Source organism: Notolepis coatsorum, assembly GCF_963971535.1.
Source record: "Notolepis coatsorum genome assembly, chromosome: 15".
NCBI classification, from domain to species: Eukaryota; Metazoa; Chordata; class Actinopteri; order Aulopiformes; family Paralepididae; genus Notolepis; species Notolepis coatsorum.
In genome coordinates, this window is record NC_140179.1 from 102,296,537 (window position 1) to 102,324,384 (window position 27,848).

At 44.5% G+C, this 27,848-nt stretch overlaps 1 protein-coding gene across 5 annotated transcripts in view; it reads left to right on the forward strand.

Moving 5' to 3' along the window:
• Positions 1-27,848, forward strand: part of pphln1 (periphilin 1) — a 111,050-nt gene that overhangs the window by 19,530 nt on the left and 63,672 nt on the right. For 4 of the 5 annotated variants that reach the window (XM_084330633.1, XM_084330632.1, XM_084330635.1 and 1 more), the window contains 3 exons: positions 9,346-9,477; positions 20,233-20,387; positions 26,540-26,620. In XM_084330633.1, the coding sequence (XP_084186759.1) occupies positions 9,346-9,477; positions 20,233-20,387; positions 26,540-26,620 (368 nt within the window). The remainder of the gene's footprint in view (positions 1-9,345; positions 9,478-20,232; positions 20,388-26,539; positions 26,621-27,848) is intronic. The other variant, XM_084330636.1, reaches the window with a different exon arrangement.

Here is a 27,848-nt window from a genome sequence, read left to right on the forward strand (position 1 = left end):
CAGTTATAGAACATTGATAACAGGCCTTTGCTATTGCAGTTCTTGATGATAATTTTTTCTAAAGATGAAAGTGTAGGAATTACCAGTGAGTGGTTTTGCAGAGAGGAAATGAAACTTCTCAGTTGCAAGTATTTAAAGAAATGCTTCCTTGGGATGTTGTATTTTATTGATAGTTCCTCAAAAGTCATCAAGACCCCCTCTTTGTAAAGGTCAGATATTTTACTTATTCCTTCTTTTGTCCATAGTTTGAATCCGGCATCCAGTTTGCCTGGTTTAAATGAGACGTTTCCCCAGATTGTGCTGAATTGCGACATGGAGTTGTTTATTTTCATACATTTCTTTACCTCATACCATACGTTAATCATGTTAAGCACTATGGGGTGTGTAGTATGTTTTCTTAAGTATTTTGGCTCAGCTGAATACATGTATAAAGGTAGTGGTGGTTGCGATGGAGGGTCTTCCTTAGAAAAATAAAACATTACAGTTCTCAATTGTGCAGCCAGATAATACCAATGAAGGTTAGGACACACAAATCACGGTATCTTGTTCCGTCAAACCAAACAATCATAACAACAAATTAAAAATAAAAAGGAATTATAAACAAAAGGTCAAGAGCAATGTTTGGTTAGCAGACATGTCCAAAAAAGGAGTAGAGGGAAGCTAAGCTTATCGATCCCTACCCCCTTACATTTATGTTTGTCCTTCCATTAATTTGTACTAGATATAACATAATTTAGTATATTACAATATAGAATATACTTTTACTTATATAAAAAAAAAAGTAAAAAAAAAAAAAAACTTGATTCACTTGACAGCAGTGAATATAGTACAGCACTACATAACACAATATAACATACCGGTAACTTTGTTTATCCTCATTACTCATTTCTGTATTTCTCTGTTTTTTTAGCTGCCTTTTAAATTGTGCCACATGTTTACTCAGTTTGATGTATTCAGGTAAATTATTCCACAACTTCACTCCACACACCGATATGCACATGCTTTTCAGCGTAGTGTTTAAGATTCCCTCTCCCTGGGCGGCTACGTGGCATAGTGGGCAAGGCGCTCGCCACGAATGCGGAGACGCTGGGCTCGCCTGTTCGAGCCCAGCGCTCCACATTGCTTTCAGTTTAGCTGGTCGTTCATACTAATACACATTGGCCGTATTAGGGGGTGGGAAACTGATGGGTGGGGATCGGGCGTTGTGGACAGCGACTCCTACAGGTCGGTTGGTGCGCCTGCGCAGTAGAATCAGGAAGTGTTGGGGCAGCGTGAGCCTCCCACGCGTTACTCCTCGCCACTGAGAGATCGAGCTGCGCAGGTGAAAAGATGCGACTGCTGTTACCTCAAGTACCGGAGGGGACTTGTGCTATGTATGACTTAGTCCACATTGCAGCCGGCTTGTGGGAGGCAAGAAACAGCGTTCGTGACAGGGGAGGGTTGAATTGGATAATACGAAATTGGGATGGGAGAAAATATAGAAAATGGGAGAAAAACTGGATAAAAAAAAAGATTCCCTCTCCCTGATCATAACTATTTTAATTTTTAGATTTTTTTGTAATGTCAGATACAAAATGAAATACTCCCACTTTTCTGAAAAGAGTTGTTGTTAAATCTGACATTACAAAAAACAAAAAATCCATCCAAATCTGTGTTTCTAATCATTGACACATGCCTAGCCTGTAATAATCCCCCCCCAGAAAAATTTACTTTGCATTTGATATATTGAAAATATTTTACTTTTTGTGTTTTTTTAACATTCATTTGTGATGCCATCACACAAACTGGCATTTAACACATTGGGCGCCAATAACATTGTACGACGGGTTTCAAGGTCAATGCGAATTCTGCCAATCCACGGCGTACGACGTTATTGAGATATTTAATTTTTTCGCCATGGTATTCATAATTCCCTCACCCAGCCTCGGCTGATACAGTGGGAGCCTGCACAACTCTGCAACGCTTCAATACTGCCGCCTGGTGAATGATCGGGCGAGTTACAACCGGAAATGGATCTCTGGTGATCTCCGTGCATCTGGGAAATGCGTCCGGCACTCGCATATTGTTGCGGGACTCTAGACACACATCCGTGTATATTATGGATCGCTGCCATAACTCAATAATCGATATGATTTGGGCGTTTATTATTATTATACAAACCGGAAATGGATCTAGTAGATCGCCGTCAAATAAGTGGGATCTTTTTCCTCCAGTCTCATCGGCGTATCTTCCCAATTGAGCTCAGAGAGACTCTGCAGCACTAACCCGAGGCTCGATTGATGAAATATGAATTCAAATGGCCAAAAAAAATAAAGAAACGACAAACAAACGCTATATAGCGTCGGGGGCACTCAAAGGTCGGCATGAACTAACGACAAAACGTGTCCGTGGCACTCAATGTGTTAAAAGTACTGGATTCGGGTGCGGCCGGGTAGTGCAGCGGACTAAGCGTCTGCCTACCACCACAGAGGCAGTGCGATCGAATCCAGCTGTGGTGCTTCCGGGTTGGCCGACCGTCCATACTAACACAATTGGCGGTGTTAGCGGGTGGGAAACCCGGCGAGGCTGGGTCCTGGTCGTTGTAAACAGCGACTCCTACAGTTCGGTGGGGGCGCCTGCACAGCAAGGGAAGGATCTAGGAGAGGTAGTGTGACCTTCCACACGTTACACTCCCAGTGAGAGTCCGCGCTGCCAGGTGAAAAGAAGTGGTGGGCTGGGTACACATGTGTCGGAGGAAGCATGTGATAGTCTCCGCCCTCCCAGACCGACGGTAGGGGGTAGAGTGTGCAACGACCAGGAAGGGGATTGGGAATTGGCATAACGACTAACATTGGGAGGGGAGACAAACGGAAAAAGAAGGGGGGAAAGATAATAATAAAAAAAAAGGACCCATCCCTAGTTATAATAATAGACTGGTAACTAACTGCTCGGAGGGTCTCTGCATTTATTTAACTCAACTCAATAACACAGGCAACAGTATGAGTCTTCCGTCAACAATGTTATGGCTAAGCTAGTCTGAAACCTTTTTTTTTTTTCTTTTTTTTTAACTTTGACCAGTCAGCTGGTTCTTTTTAGCGTTTATCGCTTTTTCTGGTCAAGCATGACCGACAGAAACAGGTTGAATAGGATATAGATCGGGGGAAAGACACTCTGAGAAAATACGGCGAGTCCGGGAGTCGAACTCGTGTACCCCAGATCCGTGACGCGCACGGTTGTCCCCGACGCCGAAATAGCGCCGAGATACGCGGTGAGCTACTGGAGCTCCCCTAGTCTGAAACTTTGGGTACAAGTACACTGTCATACACTGGCACCAGGCACACATCACACTACACACTGACTACCATACACTGGCACCAGGCACACATCACACTACACACTGACTACCATACACTGGCACCAGGCACACATCACACTACACACTGACTACCATACACTGGCACCAGGCACACATCACACTACACACTGACTACCATACACTGGCACCAGGCACACATCACACTACACACTGACTACCATACACTGGCACCAGGCACACATCACACTACACAATGGTTGAACAGCTCAGGATATCAGCCAATTAAGGGGAAGGGATGATTAGGTGGCCTTGATGTCAGAGACCTCATTGGATATTTGGCCAGGAACGACAGGGAACCCCCTACTCTTTTAGATAGGCATCCTGGGTTCTTTAACGACCGAGATTCAGTCAGGACCTCGGTTTAGCGTCTCATCTGAAGGACGGCACTCGCAGCTATACGTAACAGGGGCATTGTTACTGACTAGTCCAGAGGACAGAGTGCCCCCTGCTGGACAACAACACTACTTTCGACAATTGATATAGCCTATCAATTCTTTTTAAGCTCAGATAATATTTGACCAGAATGTCTCCCATTTATCCGAGACATTGGGTCTCATTCACCAACAGACTTGAGACAAAAGATCAGACAAAATGTTGTCCTAGCTCCACTTAAGACATTTTCGGGACGATTTTGGGATTCACCAACGGTCCCTTCTCGGGGATTTGCTCTTAACTAAGATTTAGGAGTGCTGAAGAGCACATCTTGCATAAAGCAGATTAATCTAATACATTTTTGGAATAATTGTTTGAATAATAGCTTATCAAAATAATCATTAGCTGCAGTACCTAGTGGTAAAGTGATTTCTATTTGGATACCTGTTATGATAAAATCACTCATTTTAAACATCATCCTCATTGTAGGAAATTTGGCGGAATTAGCTTGTTGCATTATTTCATGCATTGATATTATCAATAAGACATAATTTCTAAGTATTTACAATGTACCGGTAGTCTTGACTGGCACATCAAGTAAGTAGTCGGGTGTCCGACCTAGGGGGTTGTGTGTGTGAGGGGAGGGGGACACGGATGGGGATGGAAAGCTTCAGGGGGCTATAGATCATCACTTAATATGGTACCTGGAAAATCGGGGGGTAGCATGGAAAAAAATGTCAAGGCAAGCGTGGGAACCCTGATTACAGTCGTGGTTGTGTTGGTGGCAGTGTTGTTGGCGGTGGTGGTAATGATGATGATGATGATGTTTGTGACAGTGTTGTTGGCGGTGGTGGTAATGATGATGATGATGATGATGATTGTGTTTGTGGCAGTGTTGTTGGAGGTGGTGGTAATGATGATGATGGTGGTGGTTGTGTTGGTGGCAGTGTTGTTGGAGGTGGTGGTAATGATGGTGGTGGTTGTGTTGGTGGCAGTGTTGCTGGTGGTGGTGGTGTTGGCGGTGGTGGTATTCACGCTGCAGTGGCCTCTTTGCTTTCTGAATCCATGGAAAACATTGAAGTGTTTCATGACTAATCTCGTTTAAAAATTATGACATTCTTTTTCTTTCTTTTTTACTTAAAACAAAATTATATATATATATATATATATATATATATATATATTTTTTTTTTAACTTTTTACTTGACTTTTTTAAATGATGAAAAATAAGAATCGTGTGAGAGAATCGTGATCACATTTGAGCAATCGTGCAGCCCTAATGGCCATACAGGTTGGTTAAAGATTTGGTTTATTTGATATCCCCAGTTCTGTTTCAGCACGTTTCTGTATTAAAATAGATATTGAGCATCCAGTGTTGTCTCTCAGATGGCCTGTTTACATGGCGGTCACCAGCAGGTGGCGGTGGTGGGCTTTAGGGACGCTCATTGTGCTTTACTGGAACCCATGAAGCAGGAACAGGACCGTCTGTGTGTGCGGTGGGATGAGAGATGGTAGTCGAGCAGGTGAGATCACTGAAAGTGGGATCTGGTTTTCGGGAGATGACAAGCTTAGCCTGAAACTTGAAGGGTAATTCCAGTATTTCTAAACCTCGACCCTATTTTTCCATCATTTTAAATGACTAAATGACTAATGGAGATTTAAAAAATTGCCGGATCTCAGAATGAGACTTTTGTTTGAGCGAGACTTCTGTTTTGGGTAAGAAGACTCTTCAGACACTTTTTAAAACAAGGACACATTGAGTGAGTGAGTGAGTGAGTGAGCAGGTAAAGTCTCTGGGAAACACTACAGCAGTGGTATGTAGGCAGGGTTCGCACAAGGTCCTTGAAGTGCTTAACTCATTCTGCGCCATTGCTTAATGAGCTAAAGGGCGCTATTACGCCAGCGCTGTAAGTCAATGGGCCGCTTTGTTCACTTGCGAGTGCTTAAAATATATCTTACATTAAAGCTATGGGTCTAATACACCCGTCGATTGTCAGTGAGTTGCTTCCAGTCAACATTCACGAAACAGATTTTTTTTTCATCAGTACATTTCCGTTTTATACCGTTTTGAATATGAATATAGTTTGGGTGTTTCAGAGTAATTCCAGGAAAAGACGCGATAATAATAGCCCTTTAGTGGAATACACTAAACACGTTGTAATATTTCGCCTGATTATCGAATCTTCACCCAACGGCACACAGCCACACACACACACACACACAGAGACAGCTTCGATCAGGGTAGAAAGAAATATTAGATCAACGCAAGATTTTATATATAGTGTTCTTACCTGGTATCTGATGTAATGCAAAAGAAATAATCCAATTATCTGATTGCCATTCCAAATACTGCTTATGGAGGGTCTGTCCCACATTACCAAGCGTTACTCATGAACGGGCGGGCGGGGTTACTGTTCCATGCCATCGTTGTAAAGCCCTGCCTCGTCTCGAGTATTTAAACCCCGCCCGCACGGCTCAGATCGGCCCTGAAAAGAAACTACACCATTTCTAATAGTGCAATACCTGCTGGAAGGCGTAGGCGGCGGTATTCGCCCTTTTGCAAGCTCCGACCCATTCCCAATGATAACATCAGGCTGAAAATGAATGGATATAGCTAATAAAAGAAATAACGATTAACACTTTGAGTGCCACGCCGGGTTTTCCTTTTTACCCCCTGAATGCCACCATCGGCGCCAATGTTAACGTTAATATCGCCTAATCTATGTTTTAAATTATGCCATGGCTATGTGTCTAATCTGCCCATCGCATTATCAAAGACTATTTTCCAGTCAGTGCTGTCAAGGCAGATTGGTTTTTTATCTCGTCATTTCCGTTTCAGAGCATTTAGAAAAGCACCCGTTTTGAGAAAAAAAAACAGCCCATTCTGGACCATTCTATGAAAATCGTCTTTTACTGGAATATTCCACAACGTTGATATTCGTCGGCCTTTTTATGAATCGTTTTCAAATAAACGCTAGATGATCAATATTATACGTGCACGCAAGCACATTCGGGCCGCGCACGGATAATCGCTGCGTTGATTTCCTCTTGGACTTTTACAGTGAAACCGAAAGAGCCCATTTCACAAAACGGCTTATAACTTCATCAAAATTTGTCTGATTATCCTAACACTGATAACATAGAGTCCTTACCTGACATCAGATGGTATCCAACTGGTATATTCCAATTCCTGATCACCATTCGAAAAAATCGATAAGTGTATAGATCCAACGCGATACAGTAGAACTCCATGATCAGCGCGGCTCAGAGGCTCCAGAATGAACTGTGGTAACCCCGGCTGGATCAGTGGACTGGAAAATGTGGAGTACCGGATTTTTTTCCCCATCCATTTTCATTGAGTCCATTCCAAAATCCCTTATGTCATCTGAAAGACGATAGGGGGCGCTTTTTTCCACATATGATCTCCGGCGGTGCTCGTGTATACTCGGGTAGGCTCGCGTGATGCAATATGATTTCAGATCGCTAAAAAAATTAAAAAAAAAAAATTCAGAGAAATCTCGTGAGTGGCTTTCAACCACATAAAAATAAACCCGAGATAGCTCGTGTGTGGCAGTTAAAGTGTTAAAACCCGACTTTTCTCGTGATTGGCGCTGAGCGGTTGGCGAGTTAACCCGACTTTTTCCGTGATTGGCGCAGAATGAGTTAAAGATTGATTTTGAAAGATACATTTTTGACCCAAAAAAGTCGAGGCCTGGAATTCCTTGAAAACAGCCCATTTTTTAACAAGGTGCTTAAAAAGTCATTGGAATTCAAATCGCATTGAACGTTTTGTTCAGCCATGATAAAATTGTTCTGAATCAAGAAATGTTATTCTTTTATCTAAAGTGCAACTAATTGTCGGAAATTGGTTTAAGTCATAAATATTGGATCAGATTTTAAAATGTGCTTGGGAAAGTACTTGAAAGTCCTTGAATTTAATTTGGCTATGTCTGTGGGAACCCTGACTTTTTAAAACAAGGACACATTGATAATAATAATAATGCAGGACTTTGGAGAAGTCTTTATTTGGCATGCAGTGATGGGCGGCACACACACAGGAACACACACAGTCGCCGATGCGATTGAGTCTCTGCACTTGACCCATCCCACCCCCCCCCCCCCCCATGGGCAGCCGATAGTGGTCTGATAGTGTGGCTGGTCTGCCGTTCTGCAGCTGGATACTTACTATTGGTTTGTTTTGGCAAAAAATATATATATATATAAATAAAAAAAATCCAGATTATTATTTTTGTTGATTCCGATCTTCGGAAAATCACGTGATCGGCCCCGATCACGTGATCGGATCGGGACATCCCTAGCTATAACTATATTCTATATTATAGCTTTTTTTTATCCACTTTTTCTCCCATTTTTCTATATTTACTCTCATCCCAATTTCGTATCATCCAATTCAACCCTCCCCTGTCTCGAACGCTGTTTCTTGCCTCCCACAAGCCGGCTGCAATGTGGACTAAGTCATACATAGCACAAGTCCCCTCCGGTACTTGAGGTAACAGCAGTCGCATCTTTTCACCTGCGCAGCTCGATCTCTCAGTGGCGAGGAGTAACGCGTGATTCTACTGCGCAGGCACACCAACCGACCTGTAGGAGTCGCTGTCCACAACGCCCGATCCCCACCCATCAGTTTCCCACCCCCTAATACGGCCAATGTGTATTAGTATGAACGACCAGCTAAACTGAAAGCAATGTGGAGCGCTGGGCTCGAACAGGCGAGCCCAGCGTCTCCGCATATGTGGCGAGCGCCTTGCCCACTACGCCACGTAGCCGCCCCTATTCTATATTATAGCTATGGATACAATACTATAGTCATTTGACACTGGGTTTCTTCCGGTCAAGATGCAAAAAAGATAAAAAATGTCCATCCATACGTTCCCGTGTTATACCGTGGTGAATATAAGTATGGTTTTAGAGCGGTCTAGCGTAATTCATGAAATGCTGAGTTATAGATGGATTCCCAGTATGCATTTTTCAGGCAACACACAGCTCCCTGAGATTGAATAGGGTATTCAAATCGAAAAAAAAAAAGGAAAAACTACCCAGAAACGACAATCTTCGTTTATGGCACTGAACGGTTGGGGCACAGAATCAAGAATTCTCGTGAACGGCACCCAATGTGTTACAATGAAAAATAGTGCTTGGAAAAGTACATGAAAGTTCTGTGGGGGAACCCTGTGTATATGTATAGTTATTGGGCGTCTTGATAGATTGACGGATGAAAAGAGGCTGTTTATCTTCACGTAGACCCTTTGCCTGCCTGCCATTCTGGTCAATTCCGTGACAAAACCCAGGGAGGGATACTTATCGGCATTCTTGGACCATTATCTGGCCATTGGACGAGTTCCATCTCCTGCATTTAGCTCATCTGCTTACAGTTGGCCTCTACGAGTCAAACCCTTATTTGGCCCGTGAGCGCTTTTTGAGTAGCGATGTCTTCCTCTCCTATTTATATCCTAGTTCTTTATGTGCACATTGTATGCGCTCCAGAGTACTGAAAGGCATTATGGATGAAAGGTCCACCGGAGGGCATTGTGTGTCGTTTAGCCGTGCTGTGTTTTTGTGTATTCATGCACGTGTGCGTTTCTCTCTTCCTCCGTCAGTAATCGGGCACCGCCCCCCCCTCCCGCTGTGAGAAACCAGGCCATATACCCGGCGCCCAGGACCCTCCCCGCCGTGGCGCCAGAGGGAGGAGACGACACACTAATGCAAGCCATCCTCAACTTGGACCGAGGGTACGAGTCGTCCCAGTACCGTGGAGGGATTCCTCTGTGTTTTTTGTACTCGCTGGGCACTTACTCAGGCACAGATCTCTCTCTGTTGCTCCCCCTGTATTTAGTCTCTCTTCCACAATATCGAGCCCTCGGACATCATTTCGACGTAGTGCAATGCCAAAAACATAGACTTAAGGGTTGTGTTCCCAAAGTGTTGCGGTTTCCGGTCCATAGTACTACTGACACATCGGGTCCAAACCCCCCCAGGCTCTACTTACATTTACTTCACACAATGTTGCCTTCCTTTCTTCCCCAGTGGCCTATGCTTATGACCGGCCTAGTATGAAACTGGATCTCGCTGCACTGGTTCACAAATACGCGGCTAAGAGCATTTTTACTTTTCATGGAAAAACACAATGCTGACTGAATAAAAGATTTGTAAAACATGGTCATTAGTGTCTTGACGACATTGAAAGACCCTCCATCTTCCTTTGTCCTACCCCCCACACACACACACATCTCCACTACCACCACCCACACACTATTACTCTTTTTACTCACTCCCAGGGAGGTTAAGTGACATTTGACTTGTAGTTTGGATGCAAAGGTCCCCTTTGGTATGGAAGTACCTTAGGGCCATATAAATACATTTATCCAAAGACACAAATGAGATCACATTTTGTATCTGAAATACACACGTTTCTTTCTTTCAAAATGGCTGCCGGCAATACACTATAATGACAATATTGGTGTACATTTTAGCTAGAATGGGCTCAAGGAATCCAACTAAATAGATATCACGGCTAAAAAACAATAGTATTCTCCTTACCATGATAATTGGGGGTAAAATATGCACATGTTATTAAAAAAATTCATGCTTTCGGGGCGGCTTGGTAGCATTTACATTTAGTTATTTAGCTGCCGCTTTTATCCAAAGCGACTTACAAGTTCTGTACGACAAGTCATCAGGAAGGGCACAACTCAATCAGCTGAGTAACAATGTTCATTAGCGCAGTGGACTAAGCACTCGCCTACCACCGCAGAGACTCTGGGAACGAATCCAGCTGTCAGCGGTACCTCCGGCTTGGTCAGTCGACCCTACTAACACAATTGGCAGTGTTAGCGGGTGGGAAGCCGGTGGGGTGTGTGTCCTGGTCGTTGTAAACTGCGACTCCTACCTGTTCAGCGGGGAGGGGATCTGGGGGAAATAGCGTGAACCTCCTCACGCGTTACGTTCTCCCAGTGAAACTCCGCGCTGTCAGGTGAAAAGAAGCGGCTGGCGACTCCACATGTATTGGAGGAGGCATGTGGTAGTTCTACACCCTCCTCAGACCGACAGCCTGGCAATGCGCGCAACGACCAGGAAGGGAATTGGCATAACGACTAAATTGGAATGGGTGAAAAATACAGAATAAATAGAATAAAAAAAATAAAATAAAAAATGCATGCTTTCGAAGTCCACTCACTGAAATAACAAATGTTCAATATGAGTATTATGGATGCAAAGGTACTGCGTAGTGAGGCAACAAATGCATAACTATGTTCACAGTTTCATTGAAACAACGCTTGATACAGAAAAACTTGAGGCAAATATTTCCTGTCAATAGTAAGAAGTAGGCAATGCCACACCATCACTATCACTGCTGCTGGACAATCACTCGAGATGTCCACCAAGGGCAGCTCCACCACCCTGCCTGGCTATGCCCACTCCCAGAGTGACATAGGGAAGTGTAGTCTGACGTCACTTTAGTTTCCCGCGTGGTCCACCCGTATAGGGATTTATCATTGGGAAAATGTATTCAAGTCAAGTCAAGAGTTTTAATTGTCACGGCATACAGGTATACAATGAAATGCGGCTGGTCTTGCCCGCGACGATGTGCAATACAGTGGTACAACATATAATAGAATCCAATAAAAATACAGTGGTACAACATATTAACACTTTGGCTGCCTAAGGTTAAATTCATGATATACCATAGATTGCCAGCGCTATTTGTCTATGGAGAAAGTCCCTTTCTTTGCAGGGCTATAACTTTTTAAATTCTATTGCTACATTGCCATTATTAGGGCCCATTCAAAGTCCTATATGTATTGTTCATTGTGTAGCAACGTTAAACTTTTTCATTCACATATTCATAGTAAAGTATGGTCTAATGTATAAGTATGTTTTCATCTCTTTCTGCAGCTTTCTCCAGAACGTGATATATAGCCCCAAATGCATTATATTGATGATGAAATACAGTTTGATGGCAATCAGCGCGATATAAAAAATTCCAACTAGACGTACTTCTAGAAGTTACTACACGTCATCTGATGTTGACCGGATGGGCGAGGGGGCGTTTATAATTCCGTGGGCAGCGTTATACCAATGTATGTATGTATGTAATGTGGGTCAAATGTTGATAATAGCAGTTAGTATCGAAGACGGTAACGTTACACGCTGAAACTCACCCCAGTCTCCGCGCGCCGTTGGGCGATCATCGTCGAGTAGAAATCTTATCATTATGGGATATATTTTTACCCGGTCCATCTCCAGCTTGTATAATGGTATATACGTCCAAATCATGTTGTTTATCGAGTTATTGCCAATCGATCACCGTGTAGCGTGACGAGCCAGAGTCCCATGAACTATAGCGAGCGCCCGGAAGTACTACGGTCGTCATGACAACCTCTATTCAACATCCTGTTTGGCGATTGCGCCGATCGGCCACCAGATGGCGCTCCTGAACCGCCAGAGAGCTCAGTGGGTCCTGCTGGTGGATCTCAGGCCAGCGGAGGGGACATATGATTCCGATCGCAGATTTTTGAAATATTGATATAAGGACGACGTAACGCGTCCTCCGGCAACTTTAGCATGGCCAGCAAAGACGTCTAAAGACGGGTCCCGGCACTCAAAGTGTTAAAGAATCCAATAACAACAACAGTGCAATAAACAGGTACATGGTGTGCCATCTCGGTATCTGTACATAGTATTTACAGAGCATATAGGACATGCTAGGTAGCTTTAGTAGTGCAATACACTGTTCCTGATGTTATACTAATTTAAAGTGGCCTTTCCTCTGGCCATAAGTGTGCGTGTGTGCGGCATGAGTGTTAAAGTGGCTGCTAGTGTGTGAGCGTGCTCAGCGTGCGTGTCGTGTATGTGCTTGTGTGTGCTTGTGTGTGGATAGTTCAGTTTCTGTGTCTCTCAATGTTCATTGTTCAAGGCTCTGATGGCCTGGGGGAAGAAGCTTAGCCTAAGCCTCTCCGTCCTAGTAGCTGGGGTTCGCAGGCGTCTGCCTGACCTCAGCAGCTGGAACAGCCTGTTATTGGGGTGGTGGGGGTCTTTCATTATCCTGCAGGCTCTGGATTTGCACCTCTTGTTGTATAGAGCCTGCAGGGGAGGTAGCGCAATACCCGTGGTACGCTCGGCTGAGCGCACCACTCTCTGTAGGGCCTTCTTGTCCTGTGCCGTGCTGTTCCCATACCAGGCAGTGATGTTTCCGGTCAAGATGCTCTCTACAGCTCCTGAGTAGAACTCTGAACTTCCTTAACTGTCTCAGGTGGTAGAGGCGCTGCTTCGCTTTCTTTACTACTGTGTCTGTGTGTTGACCATGTCAGATCCTCTGAGATGTGGACCCCCAGGTACTTGAAGCTGCTCACCCTGTCCACGGTAGCCCCGTTAATCATCAGTGGTGTGTGTGTCTCCTGCTGTCCTCTCCTATAATCCACGATCAGCTCCTTGGTTTTACCAATGTTCAGGAGCAGGCTGTTGTCCTGACACCAACGTTCCAGTACCTCAACCTCCTCTCGGTAGGCCTTCTCGTCGTTGTCCGAGATCAGCCCCACCACCACCGTGTCGTCGGCGAACTTCACTATGGAGTTGGAGCTGAACTTGGCCACACAATCGTGTGTGTAGAGTGAGTACAGCAGGGGGCTTAGAACACAGCCCTGGGGGGACCCGATGCTCAGGGTGATGGTGTTGGAGGTCTGACCCCCCACCCTGACCGCCTGGGGTCTTTCACTCGGAAAGTCCAGTACCCAGGCGCTCAGGGCGGAGCTCAGACCTAGCTCGATCAGCTTGTCCACCAGTCTGGTGGGGACTATGGTGTTGAACGCTGAGCTGTAGTCAATGAACAACAGTCTCACATAGCCCCCCTTCTGACGGTCAAGGTGGGAGAGAGTGCTGTGCAGTACCTGGGAGACCGCGTCGTCAGTGGACCTGTTTGTCCTGTATGCAAATTGCATAGGGTCCATATCACTGGGGAGAGAGGCACAAATGTGGTCCTTGACCAGCCTCTCGAAACATTTCATGACCACAGAGGTGAGTGCCACCGGTCTGTAGTAATTTGGACATGTTGGGGAGGGTTTCTTCGGTACAGGGATGATGGTAGACATCTTGAAGCAGGCAGGGACTACTGACTCCGCCAGGGATTGATTAAATATGGCGGTGAACACCGGGGCAAGCTGGTTTGCACAGGACTTAAGTATGCGTCCTGTTATACCATCTGGGCCCGCAGCCTTCCTGGTGTTCACCTGCATAAATGCTCTTCTCACACTGTGTTCCGACAACGAGAGAGCGCCCCCGCCCCCCCGCGGTTGCCCCCCCCCCTCCACAACAGCCGGTGCGCCAGTGACGTCACTAGCCAGAGGGCTAGCGGCGACACTGTCTACACCGAACCGAGCGTAGAAGGAGTTGAGTTTGTCCGCGAGAGAGGCGTCGTCGCTCCCCATTGAGGGGGCGCTGACTTTGTAGTCAGTTATTGTCTTCAGTCCCCTCCACAAGCCTCTTGTGTCGTTTTGTGCCATTTGTGTCTCCAGTTTCTCAGCATATGTCCTCTTAGCAAGTTTAACAGCCTTGCGCAGAGTGTAGACTGAAGCCTTGTACTCTTCCATATTTCCTGACTCTCTGCCCAGGTTATAAGCCGTGGTGCGTGAGTTCAGGGCTGCTTTTATAGTGCTGTCCACCCAAGGTTTCTGGTTTGGGAAAACCCGCGCCTTCTTTGTGAGGACAATACCGTCTGCCACTGTTGTTATGTAACTCACAACGGTATCAGCGTACTCGCTGACGTCACTGGCGCTTCCTTTAAACATGTCCCAGTCTGTATCCTCGAACGCGTCACGGAGCGAGGCCTCTGATTCGTCAGACCACTTTTTTGTCTCACGTGACACGACGACGTATTATCGGCTATTGTAATAATTCTGCCTCATGAACATTGGCAAGCTTTCCATTTTTGCACAAAATGAGTTCTCTTCTATCACTAACATTATTGTTGCATGTTTGGTTGAAATAAAGTTAGTTATAAAGGGTTTGAATTTGTCGTTAAAAAATAACTACACTTACCAGTCATTCAGTGCTGTCGCCTAATACACGTCACGGCCATTGTGTAGTTTCTCAGTGAACTAAAACATAAACTTTATTTAGCTACTTTTACGATTAATTGCAAATTTTTTCACGTTGAGCTATAGATTGTGTGGATGAATACACACAGAAAGGTACACCGTGCCAATGTTCATGCTTTATTTGTTTTAAACGAGACTATTTTGAAAATGGGTCCATTGGAAATACATGGCAATTTCAAGGAGGGTGGACCGCGCGGGAAACACCAATGACGTCACCACTACACCTCCCTATAGACCAGGAAGTAACCACTACACCTCCCTATAGACCAGGAAGTAACCACTACACCTCCCTATAGACCAGGAAGTAACCACTACACCTCCCTATAGACCAGGAAGTAACCACTACACCTCCCTATAGACCAGGAAGTAACCACTACACCTCCCTATAGACCAGGAAGTAACCACTACACCTCCCTATAGACCAGGAAGTAACCACTACACCTCCCTATAGACCAGGAAGTAACCACTACACCTCCCTATAGACCAGGAAGTAACCACTACACCTCCCTATAGACCAGGAAGTAACCACTACACCTCCCTATAGACCAGGAAGTAACCACTACACCTCCCTATAGACCAGGAAGTAACCACTACACCTCCCTATAGACCAGGAAGTAACCACCACACCTCCCTATAGACCAGGAAGTAACCACTACACCTCCCTATAGACCAGGAAGTAACCACCACACCTCCCTATAGACCAGGAAGTAACCACTACACCTCCCTATAGACCAGGAAGTAACCACTACACCTCCCTATAGACCAGGAAGTAACCACTACACCTCCCTATAGACCAGGAAGTAACCACTACACCTCCCTATAGACCAGGAAGTAACCACTACACCTCCCTATAGACCAGGAAGTAACCACCACACCTCCCTATAGACCAGGAAGTAACCACTACACCTCCATATAGACCAGGAAGTAACCACTACACCTCCATATAGACCAGGAAGTAACCACCACACCTCCCTATAGACCAGGAAGTAACCACTACACCTCCATATAGACCAGGAAGTAACCACTACACCTCCCTATAGACCAGGAAGTAACCACTACACCTCCCTATAGACCAGGAAGTAACCACTACACCTCCCTATAGACCAGGAAGTAACCACTACACCTCCCTATAGACCAGGAAGTAACCACTACACCTCCCTATAGACCAGGAAGTAACCACTACACCTCCCTATAGACCAGGAAGTAACCACTACACCTCCCTATAGACCAGGAAGTAACCACCACACCTCCCTATAGACCAGGAAGTAACCACTACACCTCCATATAGACCAGGAAGTAACCACTACACCTCCATATAGACCAGGAAGTAACCACCACACCTCCCTATAGACCAGGAAGTAACCACTACACCTCCATATAGACCAGGAAGTAACCACTACACCTCCCTATAGACCAGGAAGTAACCACTACACCTCCCTATAGACCAGGAAGTAACCACTACACCTCCATATAGACCAGGAAGTAACCACTACACCTCCCTATAGACCAGGAAGTAACCACTACACCTCTCTATAGACCAGGAAGTAACCACTACACCTCCCTATAGACCAGGAAGTAACCACTACACCTCCCTATAGACCAGGAAGTAACCACCACACCTCCATATAGACCAGGAAGTAACCACTACACCTCCCTATAGACCAGGAAGTAACCACTACACCTCCCTATAGACCAGGAAGTAACCACCACACCTCCCTATAGACCAGGAAGTAACCACTACACCTCCCTATAGACCAGGAAGTAACCACTACACCTCCCTATAGACCAGGAAGTAACCACTACACCTCCCTATAGACCAGGAAGTAACCTCTACACCTCCCTATAGACCAGGAAGTAACCACTACACCTCCCTATAGACCAGGAAGTAACCACTACACCTCCCTATAGACCAGGAAGTAACCACTACACCTCCCTATAGACCAGGAAGTAACCACTACACCTCTCTATAGACCAGGAAGTAACCACTACACCTCCCTATAGACCAGGAAGTAACCACTACACCTCCCTATAGACCAGGAAGTAACCACCACACCTCCATATAGACCAGGAAGTAACCACTACACCTCCCTATAGACCAGGAAGTAACCACTACACCTCCCTATAGACCAGGAAGTAACCACTACACCTCCCTATAGACCAGGAAGTAACCTCTACACCTCCCTATAGACCAGGAAGTAACCACTACACCTCCCTATAGACCAGGAAGTAACCACTACACCTCCCTATAGACCAGGAAGTAACCACTACACCTCCCTATAGACCAGGAAGTAACCACTACACCTCCCTATAGACCAGGAAGTAACCACTACACCTCCCTATAGACCAGGAAGTAACCACTACACCTCCCTATAGACCAGGAAGTAACCACTACACCTCCCTATAGACCAGGAAGTAACCACTACACCTCCCTATAGACCAGGAAGTAACCACTACACCTCCCTATAGACCAGGAAGTCACCACTACACCTCCCTATAGACCAGGAAGTAACCACTACACCTCCCTATAGACCAGGAAGTAACCACCACACCTCCCTATAGACCAGGAAGTAACCACCACACCTCCCTATAGACCAGGAAGTAACCACTACACCTCCCTATAGACCAGGAAGTAACCACTACACCTCCCTATAGACCAGGAAGTAACCACTACACCTCCCTATAGACCAGGAAGTAACCACTACACCTCCCTATAGACCAGGAAGTAACCACTACACCTCCCTATAGACCAGGAAGTAACCACTACACCTCCCTATAGACCAGGAAGTAACCACTACACCTCCCTATAGACCAGGAAGTCACCACTACACCTCCCTATAGACCAGGAAGTAACCACTACACCTCCCTATAGACCAGGAAGTAACCACCACACCTCCCTATAGACCAGGAAGTAACCACCACACCTCCCTATAGACCAGGAAGTAACCACTACACCTCCCTATAGACCAGGAAGTAACCACTACACCTCCCTATAGACCAGGAAGTAACCACTACACCTCCCTATAGACCAGGAAGTAACCACCACACCTCCATATAGACCAGGAAGTAACCACCACACCTCCCTATAGACCAGGAAGTAACCACTACACCTCCCTATAGACCAGGAAGTAACCACTACACCTCCCTATAGACCAGGAAGTAACCACTACACCTCCCTATAGACCAGGAAGTAACCACTACACCTCCCTATAGACCAGGAAGTAACCTCTACACCTCCCTATAGACCAGGAAGTAACCACTACACCTCCCTATAGACCAGGAAGTAACCACTACACCTCCCTATAGACCAGGAAGTCACCACTACACCTCCCTATAGACCAGGAAGTAACCACTACACCTCCCTATAGACCAGGAAGTAACCACCACACCTCCCTATAGACCAGGAAGTAACCACCACACCTCCCTATAGACCAGGAAGTAACCACCACACCTCCCTATAGACCAGGAAGTAACCACTACACCTCCCTATAGACCAGGAAGTAACCACTACACCTCCCTATAGACCAGGAAGTAACCACTACACCTCCCTATAGACCAGGAAGTAACCACTACACCTCCCTATAGACCAGGAAGTAACCACTACACCTCCCTATAGACCAGGAAGTAACCACTACACCTCCCTATAGACCAGGAAGTAACCACTACACCTCCCTATAGACCAGGAAGTCACCACTACACCTCCCTATAGACCAGGAAGTAACCACTACACCTCCCTATAGACCAGGAAGTAACCACCACACCTCCCTATAGACCAGGAAGTAACCACTACACCTCCCTATAGACCAGGAAGTAACCACCACACCTCCCTATAGACCAGGAAGTAACCACCACACCTCCCTCTTGTGAGCTCCCTGCAGCTGCCTGTGAAGTGTGGGGAGCAGACACTTCAGATTCAGGCCATGTCCAGACTAAAAACTATTTTGGTTGTTTTAGGCAAAGTATTTGATCGTTTGCACCGTTCTGCCACACGGAACTGTGCTCTGGCAGCCTGAAGACGGTACTTTCTGATACCAGCTCCCAGAGTGTGCAATTCTGAAGACGCCCCCCATTGCGTCACCATATTTACAAGCGATACGCGTCTTCTCCTGAACCGATGACGCGATAGCCCACCTCTCCCGTAGCCCGCGTGTGAAAACATCACAACAATGGCATGTACAGCTATTGAGCTTGATCAGGCTTTTACAGCTTTACATATGCTGTGCTCTCTCTTATCTGTCTGAAGCGGAGCCGGGTTCTGCTGTACACACACTCCCGACCGAGGCGCACACACATGCTCACACGCATCTCCCTTAATCTGCATGCAAACCCAGACCAAAAATAAAAAGCTGTAGCCAGCCAGCTAGCATTGATGCTATTCAAAATGCTATCCACATTACCTAAATAGCTAACCAACTAAATACAATAGACAGTGGTATCCTGAGGTAACGTTAAATACAACGTTTGCTAGTCGAAATGACTGGACACACACGGGGACAAGTTAAACGTCAATCAATTAATTTATTTCAACAGGTAGTTTGAGCTGCATGTGAGCCGCGGTCTTTCTCTCCTCTCCTTTGGAAACTAATGACGTTACGTTAGCTCGAAAAGCACAGAACCGGCCGACACAAGTTAAGCTGCTAGCAACAGACACTATAACACTTCCGGTCGGGGGTTTTCAAAATAAAAGAAACCGGAAAGACATTTATTTTGTCAATTTGTGGCATGCGCTTATTATCTTGAGACGTTTTGGTTTTTACGGAAACCTTAAAAACGAAACGAAAACTAAACGGATCAAAATCGTTTTAGTCAAGGCCACAGTGTTGCAGCAACTGATTTGCACAGGTTACTCCTGATTGGTCAAAATCTCACGCTACTAAAGGACATGTAATGTATAGAAGTAGCTGCACTGCTTAAAAAACTAAAGGGGCTTAAAGAAAATATATGGAAACTAATCCTGAATTAAAATGTGTGCATTTACCCCCAATTATCATGGTAAGGAGAAAACTATTATTCGTTTTTTTAACCTTGAAACCTATTTAATTCCTTGACCCCAAAAATATGTTGTCATTCTAGCTATAACAGAAGTAAGATATTAGGTCAGCACATTTGGCTGCCATTTTGAAAGAATGTGTGCATACAAACTGTGATCACTTGTGTCTTTGGATGAATGTTTTCTACAGACTGAGACGATATGCCATTTGGAAGAATCGATAAATCGGGACAATATTATCGATAAATATATTTTTTTTTTATTATTAAAAAATATATTTTTTAATTTAATTTAAAATGTTTTATTATTATAAAAAATATATATATATATTACCTTTTTTTTATTATGTTGTATAGTACACACACACACACGAACTAACGTTGAATATATATTTTTTCTCTTTTAAGAAAGCGCTACTTCCGAGAGCGCTCCCCGGTGCGCAGGGAGGCTCAGGTGGCCCACTCCCCTCACAGCCGCTCAGGCTCCAGCGTCAGCAGCCGCGGCTACTCTCCTGACCGGGCCAAGGGGCTGCCGCTGCCCTTCCCCTCCCAGCAAGGCAAGAGTAGGTACTCCCTCTCGCTCACTGGCGCTGCAGGCTGTGATTAGCCGCCGCTCTACCTGGGGACATTAGGGGACCTGGGGACCTCTGTTTTTCCAATTTTAAGCAAATCAGGAAGTGGGGTTCTATCATGAATTTTGTCATATCCAAAAAAAGAAAGATTTTTTACACTTATCATAAGTAAATTCATTTCAATTTGTTGAATTGTAATTGAAGGGAACCCATCCCTGTTTTGCAGTCATGGGTTCTAATCCCTGTACCTGGGGATTCCATGACAAAATATTTCAAGGGGCCTGAAGAAGCAACATTCAATCAATGTGGAACTCAAAAGTACAGTAGCGACTAAATCAATCAAAAAGTTGATATAATTTGTCTTCCACTGCAAGGTCCTGTGCAGTCGGTGGCTTTGAGTATCGGTCAATACAGAGTACCGGTCTGGTATATTGCTTTTACTGAACAGTATAGACTTGAACCGTCATCTTGGGGTCATTGGACCAAAATTATTGTGATATAATATGTTTTTCTCCATTAGAGATTGCTTTGATTTCTGGCACGTTAGATGTGTTTCTTGGCATCAGATTTTAGTATCTGGGAAATTCTCCAATAAATACCAATATTCTATTTTAGCCTGGTATCAGACTGATATCAGATACCCGTATCGGTGCATCCCTACTTTTCACAGTCAATGTTTGTGGATGACGTTCTTGTTATTGTTTGAAGAGTTCCATTCTAAAGTTACACAGCTTGAGAAATGTGACATCTACTCTTGTAAAAACTAGTGCTGGTGTGAAAAAGTATAACTCAGAACTGAATATTATTGAATTGAATTCTGTTGGCTAGCGATAGACTGAGATGAATAGGTCGGGCCAATCAATCAGGCAGATATCTGGCATTTTGAAGTAATCCGCATCGGCCAATAGCTGCGCCCACATGGAAGATTAACACATTCTGTGCCACGCAGTTTGCCCATCTTATACCACTCTCTGCCAGTGCTGTAAGCCTATGGAGTCGCTCACCTTCTTTGCAGGGCTATAACTTTTTTAAATATTATAGCTATATCGACATTACTATGGCCCATTCAACATCGGGTATCTATCGTTCAGGATGTAGGAACGTTATATTTTTCCATTCATACAATGTCGTGTTAGTACCGTCGTGAATATAAGTATGTTTTTAGAGTGTTCTGCAGTAATTCCTAGAATGCGAGTTATAGGCCCAGACGCATATTATACATAATCGATTGGCGTTTTGTTCCTATACACGCTATATTAAAAAATTCAAATGCATATGCTCGGTATACATTATGCTCAATCATGCGTGAAGGAAAGGGGGGGGTCGTTTATGATTCCTTGATTGTCAGTAACGGCTTTCCTTAGTACGACATCATACGTTGATCGGGTGGATTGCAATGAAATAAATGGACAATCGAGCTGGAATTAACGTTAGATTCCTCTTACCTGTGGCCGATGAGTCCGGAGAAAAAAAATTCCAATAACTTGATTTCGATCTGCTAGATCCATTTTCTGCTTGTATGACGCAATAAACGCAGAAAGCATATTGATTCTTGCGTCTCGAAAGCGATCCCATGCACTCGAGTGTTAGTCTTGATCAACATAACAAGATAGCTCTGCCGGAGGATTTTCCCCGATGCACAGAGTGCCACATCCGGTTTAGAGTGGAGTGCAACTCGCCCGAAATCCACCAGGCGGCGGTATTGAGGCGTTGCAATATCAGACAGGGTCCAGCTGGCTCCCGGAGCCTTCCTGGATGAATTATGAATGCCAATAGCGAATAAAGGAAATAACGATCATAAAAACGAGTAAACTCGTTGTTGGCGTTATTAGATTGGCGGGCAATAACGAGTAAACTCGTTTTTGGTGCAGGATGTGTTAATCATCTTCCCATTATTCATTTGCTTAGATTTTTTGTACACTTGATCTCAAGAAGGTGCTAAATGATAAATCTGCCCAACCACAATGTTAGCATGGTGTTATTCACCATCAAAGATCAAAGACAAATTATAATTTATATTCTCCTTTTGTTTCATTACGATTTACTCAAGCATAGTAACAGACACAATATGTCTGACACTGGGAATACATTCCCTGAGGTCCATAGATGTTCCTAGATAACAAGAACGTGCAAATGGACCCTGTAGAAGTGGAGCAATCTTCCATTTACTTAGGTATGTACTTTTAGGCAGATTTTCTGAAAATAGGGCTGCAGCTTAACAGGTTAACTAAAAGGTTTGCGCTCCTCCTTGTGTCAGTCCTGCAAGTGTCAATTTATATACCAGTATATAAAATAAAATAAAAGATATACATTTTTTAGGCTTTTATTTTCAATTTATTTTAGTTTGATTTTGATTTGTTGATTTAAAAATAATACGTAGAGTGCAGATCTAAAGAAAATAACAGACATTTGTTAATATAAAATTGTTGGTTTTTATTATCGGTCATCTGCCTCCCTGCTCTCTAAATATAAGCTGGATCTTTATCTGCATCCGCCATTGAAAAGCTACTCTCTGCCCGGAGACGTTTTTGATTATAAAATACTTTTACCTTTTTACCCGGTTGAATCCACTTCAATGATGGCGTTAAAAACGCATAACCTATGTTTTAAATTATGGCTATGTGTCTAATCTGCCCGTCGCTTATCAATGACTTGTTTGCAATCAACATTGTCGAAACGGATTGTTTTTTAATCGGTTCATATTAGGGCTGGGCGATATGGCCTCTAAATGATATTGCGATATTTGTTGGCCATATCACGATACACGATATATATCGCGATATTTTGACATTTCCTCTAAAGCACTTAAAAATGCTTGATTTAACCCTTTGATGCATACAGTCACGCCAATATGATGATTATAATAAGTCCCTGCAAAATATGTTTGCATTATTAAACCATGAAGATGCTTTAAAAAATTATTAAAGGGGCTATGCACTGCTATTCCTAGCACTATTTGGGCAACTTTACACAATTCCTGTTAGTCTATTGAAGACATTTGTAAGTTTTTTTTCAAAAAAATTCATTGTTTTATATTTCTAATCAAGTACTCGAAACCATCATTTTTCAGCCTCAAGAAATCAGGCTGTTATGGCCTGGCTCCGCCCATAAGCACTTTGAGTGACAGTCAGACCACAGTCTGCACTGGTAGAGGGAGGGAGGGAGGGGGGGGAAGAGAGAGAGAGTTCAGTTCAGTTCAGAGTTTTTATTTGCCACATGGAATAATACAATCATAGTTTCTTCATTAAAAAATCATAAATAGTCATTCCATGGACAAAAGGAGCAGGAAGAAGAATACATCTTATAGTTATATAGTTACCTGCCCCTTATTCCAGAGAGAGAGAGAGAGAGAGAGAGAGAGAGGCCCCTCCCTCTCTCTTCCTTTTTTTCTTTCTATCACTCCCGTTCGGAGGTGTGTGTCGCGCGGACCTCCGTGCGGCAGGTCCCCCCCCCCCCCCCCCCCAAGTGCCCCCTCTCTCTCCCTCCCTCCTTCTCTCTTCCTTTCTCTCCCACTCGGCTCTCGCTGATGAGACGGGGCAACTTTTTTCTTTTCTTTCTTTCAATCTCCCGTGTGGCGCGCGGCCGGCAGGTACCCCCCCCCCCAAGTGCCCCCTCTCTCTCCCTCCCTCCTTCTCTCTTCATTTCTCTCCTTTCTCTCCCACTCGGCTCTCGCTGATGAGACGAGGCAACTTTTTTCTTTTCTTTCTTTCAATCTCCCGTGTGGCGCGCGGCCGGCAGGTACCCCCCCCCCCCAAGTGCCCCCTCTCTCTCCCTCCCTCCCTCTTTATTCCTTTCTCTCGGCTCCCTCTCGGCTCTCTCTTCCTCTCTGTCCCGCAGCCCCACTCGCTGTCTAGTCTAGGTAGAATGGGGGCGGGCATTAGCTCCAACCACAGAGCCAATCGCATCACTGTGCACTATCCACAGCGCCCAGTGACGTGACTCGGGACTTCAAATCAAAATGACCCGATTTACTAGAGGCACAGAGGGGCTGGGCTGAAACGGAGCAATTCGCCAATATGGTATTTAGACCCTAAAACACATTGATACGAACTCCTATTACTATAATACAATGCTAGAGACTGAAAAATGACATTTATAATGCATGGGACCTTTAAATGAAAATGTACTAAGAGTAGTCTACTGACACACTAATACATTTTTTTTTCTTTTTTTTTTTTTAATACATCTAAGACAATTTTATATAAAAACTATTGGGTGCCTAAAACCTTTGCACAGTACTGTGTTTTCTATCTACTTTAGCCAAACACACACAGAGAGAGAGAGAGAGAGAGAGAGAGATGCGCGTATAAGCGATGATGTCACACTCGAATGTAAACACAGGAAGATTGTAACTGGATGCAAGAAACGAATAACCAATAAATATGAAGTTATCTTTAAACCTCTGTTGTTAAGCGTCGTCAATATAACCCACCCCCTTTTCTTACGAATGGAACTAGTGTCGTGGAGTCCGCTTTGAACGCTTCCAGGGTTAGCAGCTAAGAGCTAACGCTAGTTAGCTTAGCCTATTTATGGTTTAACTTAGCAGCTAAGGTTAGCCCATTGCTCGCGTCGACAATTATATTGTATGTCATTGAAGGTCCCCGCTGGTCTGTGTAATGAAATTACAATTGCATGTCATTTAAGGTCTGCGCTGGTCTGTCTATAATGAAATGAGACGAACGCTCTGCACTATCAGCCGTGACGTGACAACATATACTCGATGTTCACGATATAGTAATTTACTACATCTCATGTAGAACAAGCCGCGATACATCGAGTATACTCGATATATCACCCAGCCCTAGTTCATATCCTTTTTATAGCATTTCGAAAAGCTATCGTTCTCTCGATAATTTCCGGGAAAATAGAAAGATTCCCCCATAAGCGGCATTTATTGGAATATTCTCGAATACACTAGACACATTGTCATTTGTTGGCCTATTTATGAATCGTTTTCAAATAAACGCTAGATTATCGATAGTATATGTGTACTTATGCACGCTATAGAGGCTGGCTGAAAAATCTATTATCCATTTCCTCAAGATCACACGCGCACACACACACACACACACACACACACACACACATAGGGACACGCTGTTATCTCAGTGAATACAGCTCCGATTACCCCAAGACTGGTAACATAGACTCCTTACCTTAGATCAGATGTTCTCCAAAAAGATTATTCCAATTCCTGTTCGCCATTCCAAATATCGATCACGCTTATTGATTGATTATTGGCTGCTGTAAATATATATTCCAGGCTGCATTCCAACTCGCGATCAGATCCCTCATCAGACTGCTCGCCAGCACAATGGAGCCAGTTGGCTCCACCTCTACAGATCTACAGATCCCAGGTCAGTCTAATCGACTGACCTGCAGTTACACAGGGATAGACGATGGGGGGCGGTTTTTTCCCATCGGAGCTGTACCAACGGGAGACTCGGTTGATGAAATATGAATTCAGATCGCTAATAAAAAATCAAACGACATTTCTCGTCGTCGGCACTCAACGGGGGGCATGATAAAACGAGAATAGTCGTCGTCGGCATTCAAAGTGTTAAATACATTTAAGTGGGTGTGATCCCTCCTTCTGTACTTTGGAAATATTGAGCAATGATGACAAACATCAGGTCCCAATTATGTAGATTTTTGGAATGAAACCCTTGATTTCCTCCGTAGCGGCAGGCAGGGTTCACACAAGGTCCTTGAAGTGCTTAAAGTGCTTGATTTATATATAAAAAAAAAAAAAAGTCAAGTCCTGGAATTCCTTGAAAACAGCCCATTTTTTAACAAGGTGCGTAAAAAGTCATTTAAATTCAAATCAACCATTCGCATTGAAAGTTTTGTTCATCCATGATAAAATTGTTCTGAATCAAGAAATACATAATTTTTTTTAATTTAAAGTGTAACTAATTGTCGGAAATTGGTTTTAAGCCATACATAGTGGATCCTATTTTTTTCTATAAAAAACGTCATTTAAAAGTGAATTGTATCCTTTTAAATGCCCTTTTAAAATGAAAAATAGTGCTTAGAAAAGTACTTGAAAGTCCTTGAATTTCATTTTGCAATGTCTGTGGGAACCCTGGGCAGGAGTTTCCGTTCTGTCCTCTGCCTGACGCTGTCACTGCCTGACTTTGCAGGTGTGGACGAGGGACAAGCCAGTGTCACCGAGCAGCTCTGGCGAACTCTCATTTCCCATCAGAGCGGACATGAGACTTTGGGTCTGTACACAGGAGCCTTGTGGGCTGTAGGGGGTGTGGACCTGGGTCAAAATAGGGAGGTGTAGTGGACTATAGGGGGTGTGGACCTGGGTCAAAATAGGGAGGTGTAGTGGGCTACAGGGGGTGTGGACCTGGGTCAAAATAGGGAGGTGTGGTGGACTATAGGGGGTGTAGACCTGGGTCAAAATAGGGAGGTGTGGTGGACTATAGGGGGTGTGGACCTGGGTCAAAATAGGGAGGTGTGGTGGACTATAGGGGGTGTAGACCTGGGTCAAAATAGGGAGGTGTGGTGGACTATAGGGGGTGTGGACCTGGGTCAAAATAGGGAGGTGTAGTGGGCTACAGGGGGTGTGGACCTGGGTCAAAATAGGGAGGTGTGGTGGACTATAGGGGGTGTGGACCTGGGTCAAAATAGGGAGGTCTGGTGGACTATAGGGGGTGTGGACCTGGGTCAGAATAGGGAGGTGTAGTGCGCTATAGGGGGTGTGGACCTGGGTCAGAATATGGAGGTGTAGTGGACTATAGGGGGTGTGGACCTGGGTCAAAATAGGGAGGTGTGGTGGTGTTACGTCATTGTTGTTTCCGGCCGGTCCACCTCGCTTGAAATGGCAATATATTTCCAACGGACACATTTCTAAATCGTCTCGTTTAAAACAAAGAAATAAAGCATGAACATTGGCATGGTGTACCTTTCTGTGTGTATTCATCCACAATCTATAGCTCAACATGAAACAATTAGCAATTAATCGTAAAATAATGATGTATAATTTATTTCAACCAAAAATGCTTAAACAATAATGTTAGCGATGGAAGGGAACTCATTTTGTGCACAAATGGAAAGCTTGCCAATGTTCATGAGGCAGAATTATTACAATAGCAGATGATGCATTTTCCCAATGATAGATCCCTATACGGGTGGACCGTGCGGGAAACTAAAGTGACGTCGGACTACACCTCCCTATAGGAGACGTTCTAACCACACTCCTCGCATCTCTCCTCCTCGCCTCTTTCTCATATCAAAAGAATGTCGGAGGAGAGGATCCTCTTTCCCTCATCCCAACATCTCTGCTGATAACTTCTGAGAAGGACGCGAGCGAGTGTGGAAGATGCAAGAAGAATCATGCAGTTTTTGTATCGGGACAATCTTCCCACTACTAAAATCTGATGCCAAGCATTGTTAGATCTCTCCAATAGAGAACTATGTGTTATCTCTTCTCCAGTGACCTCA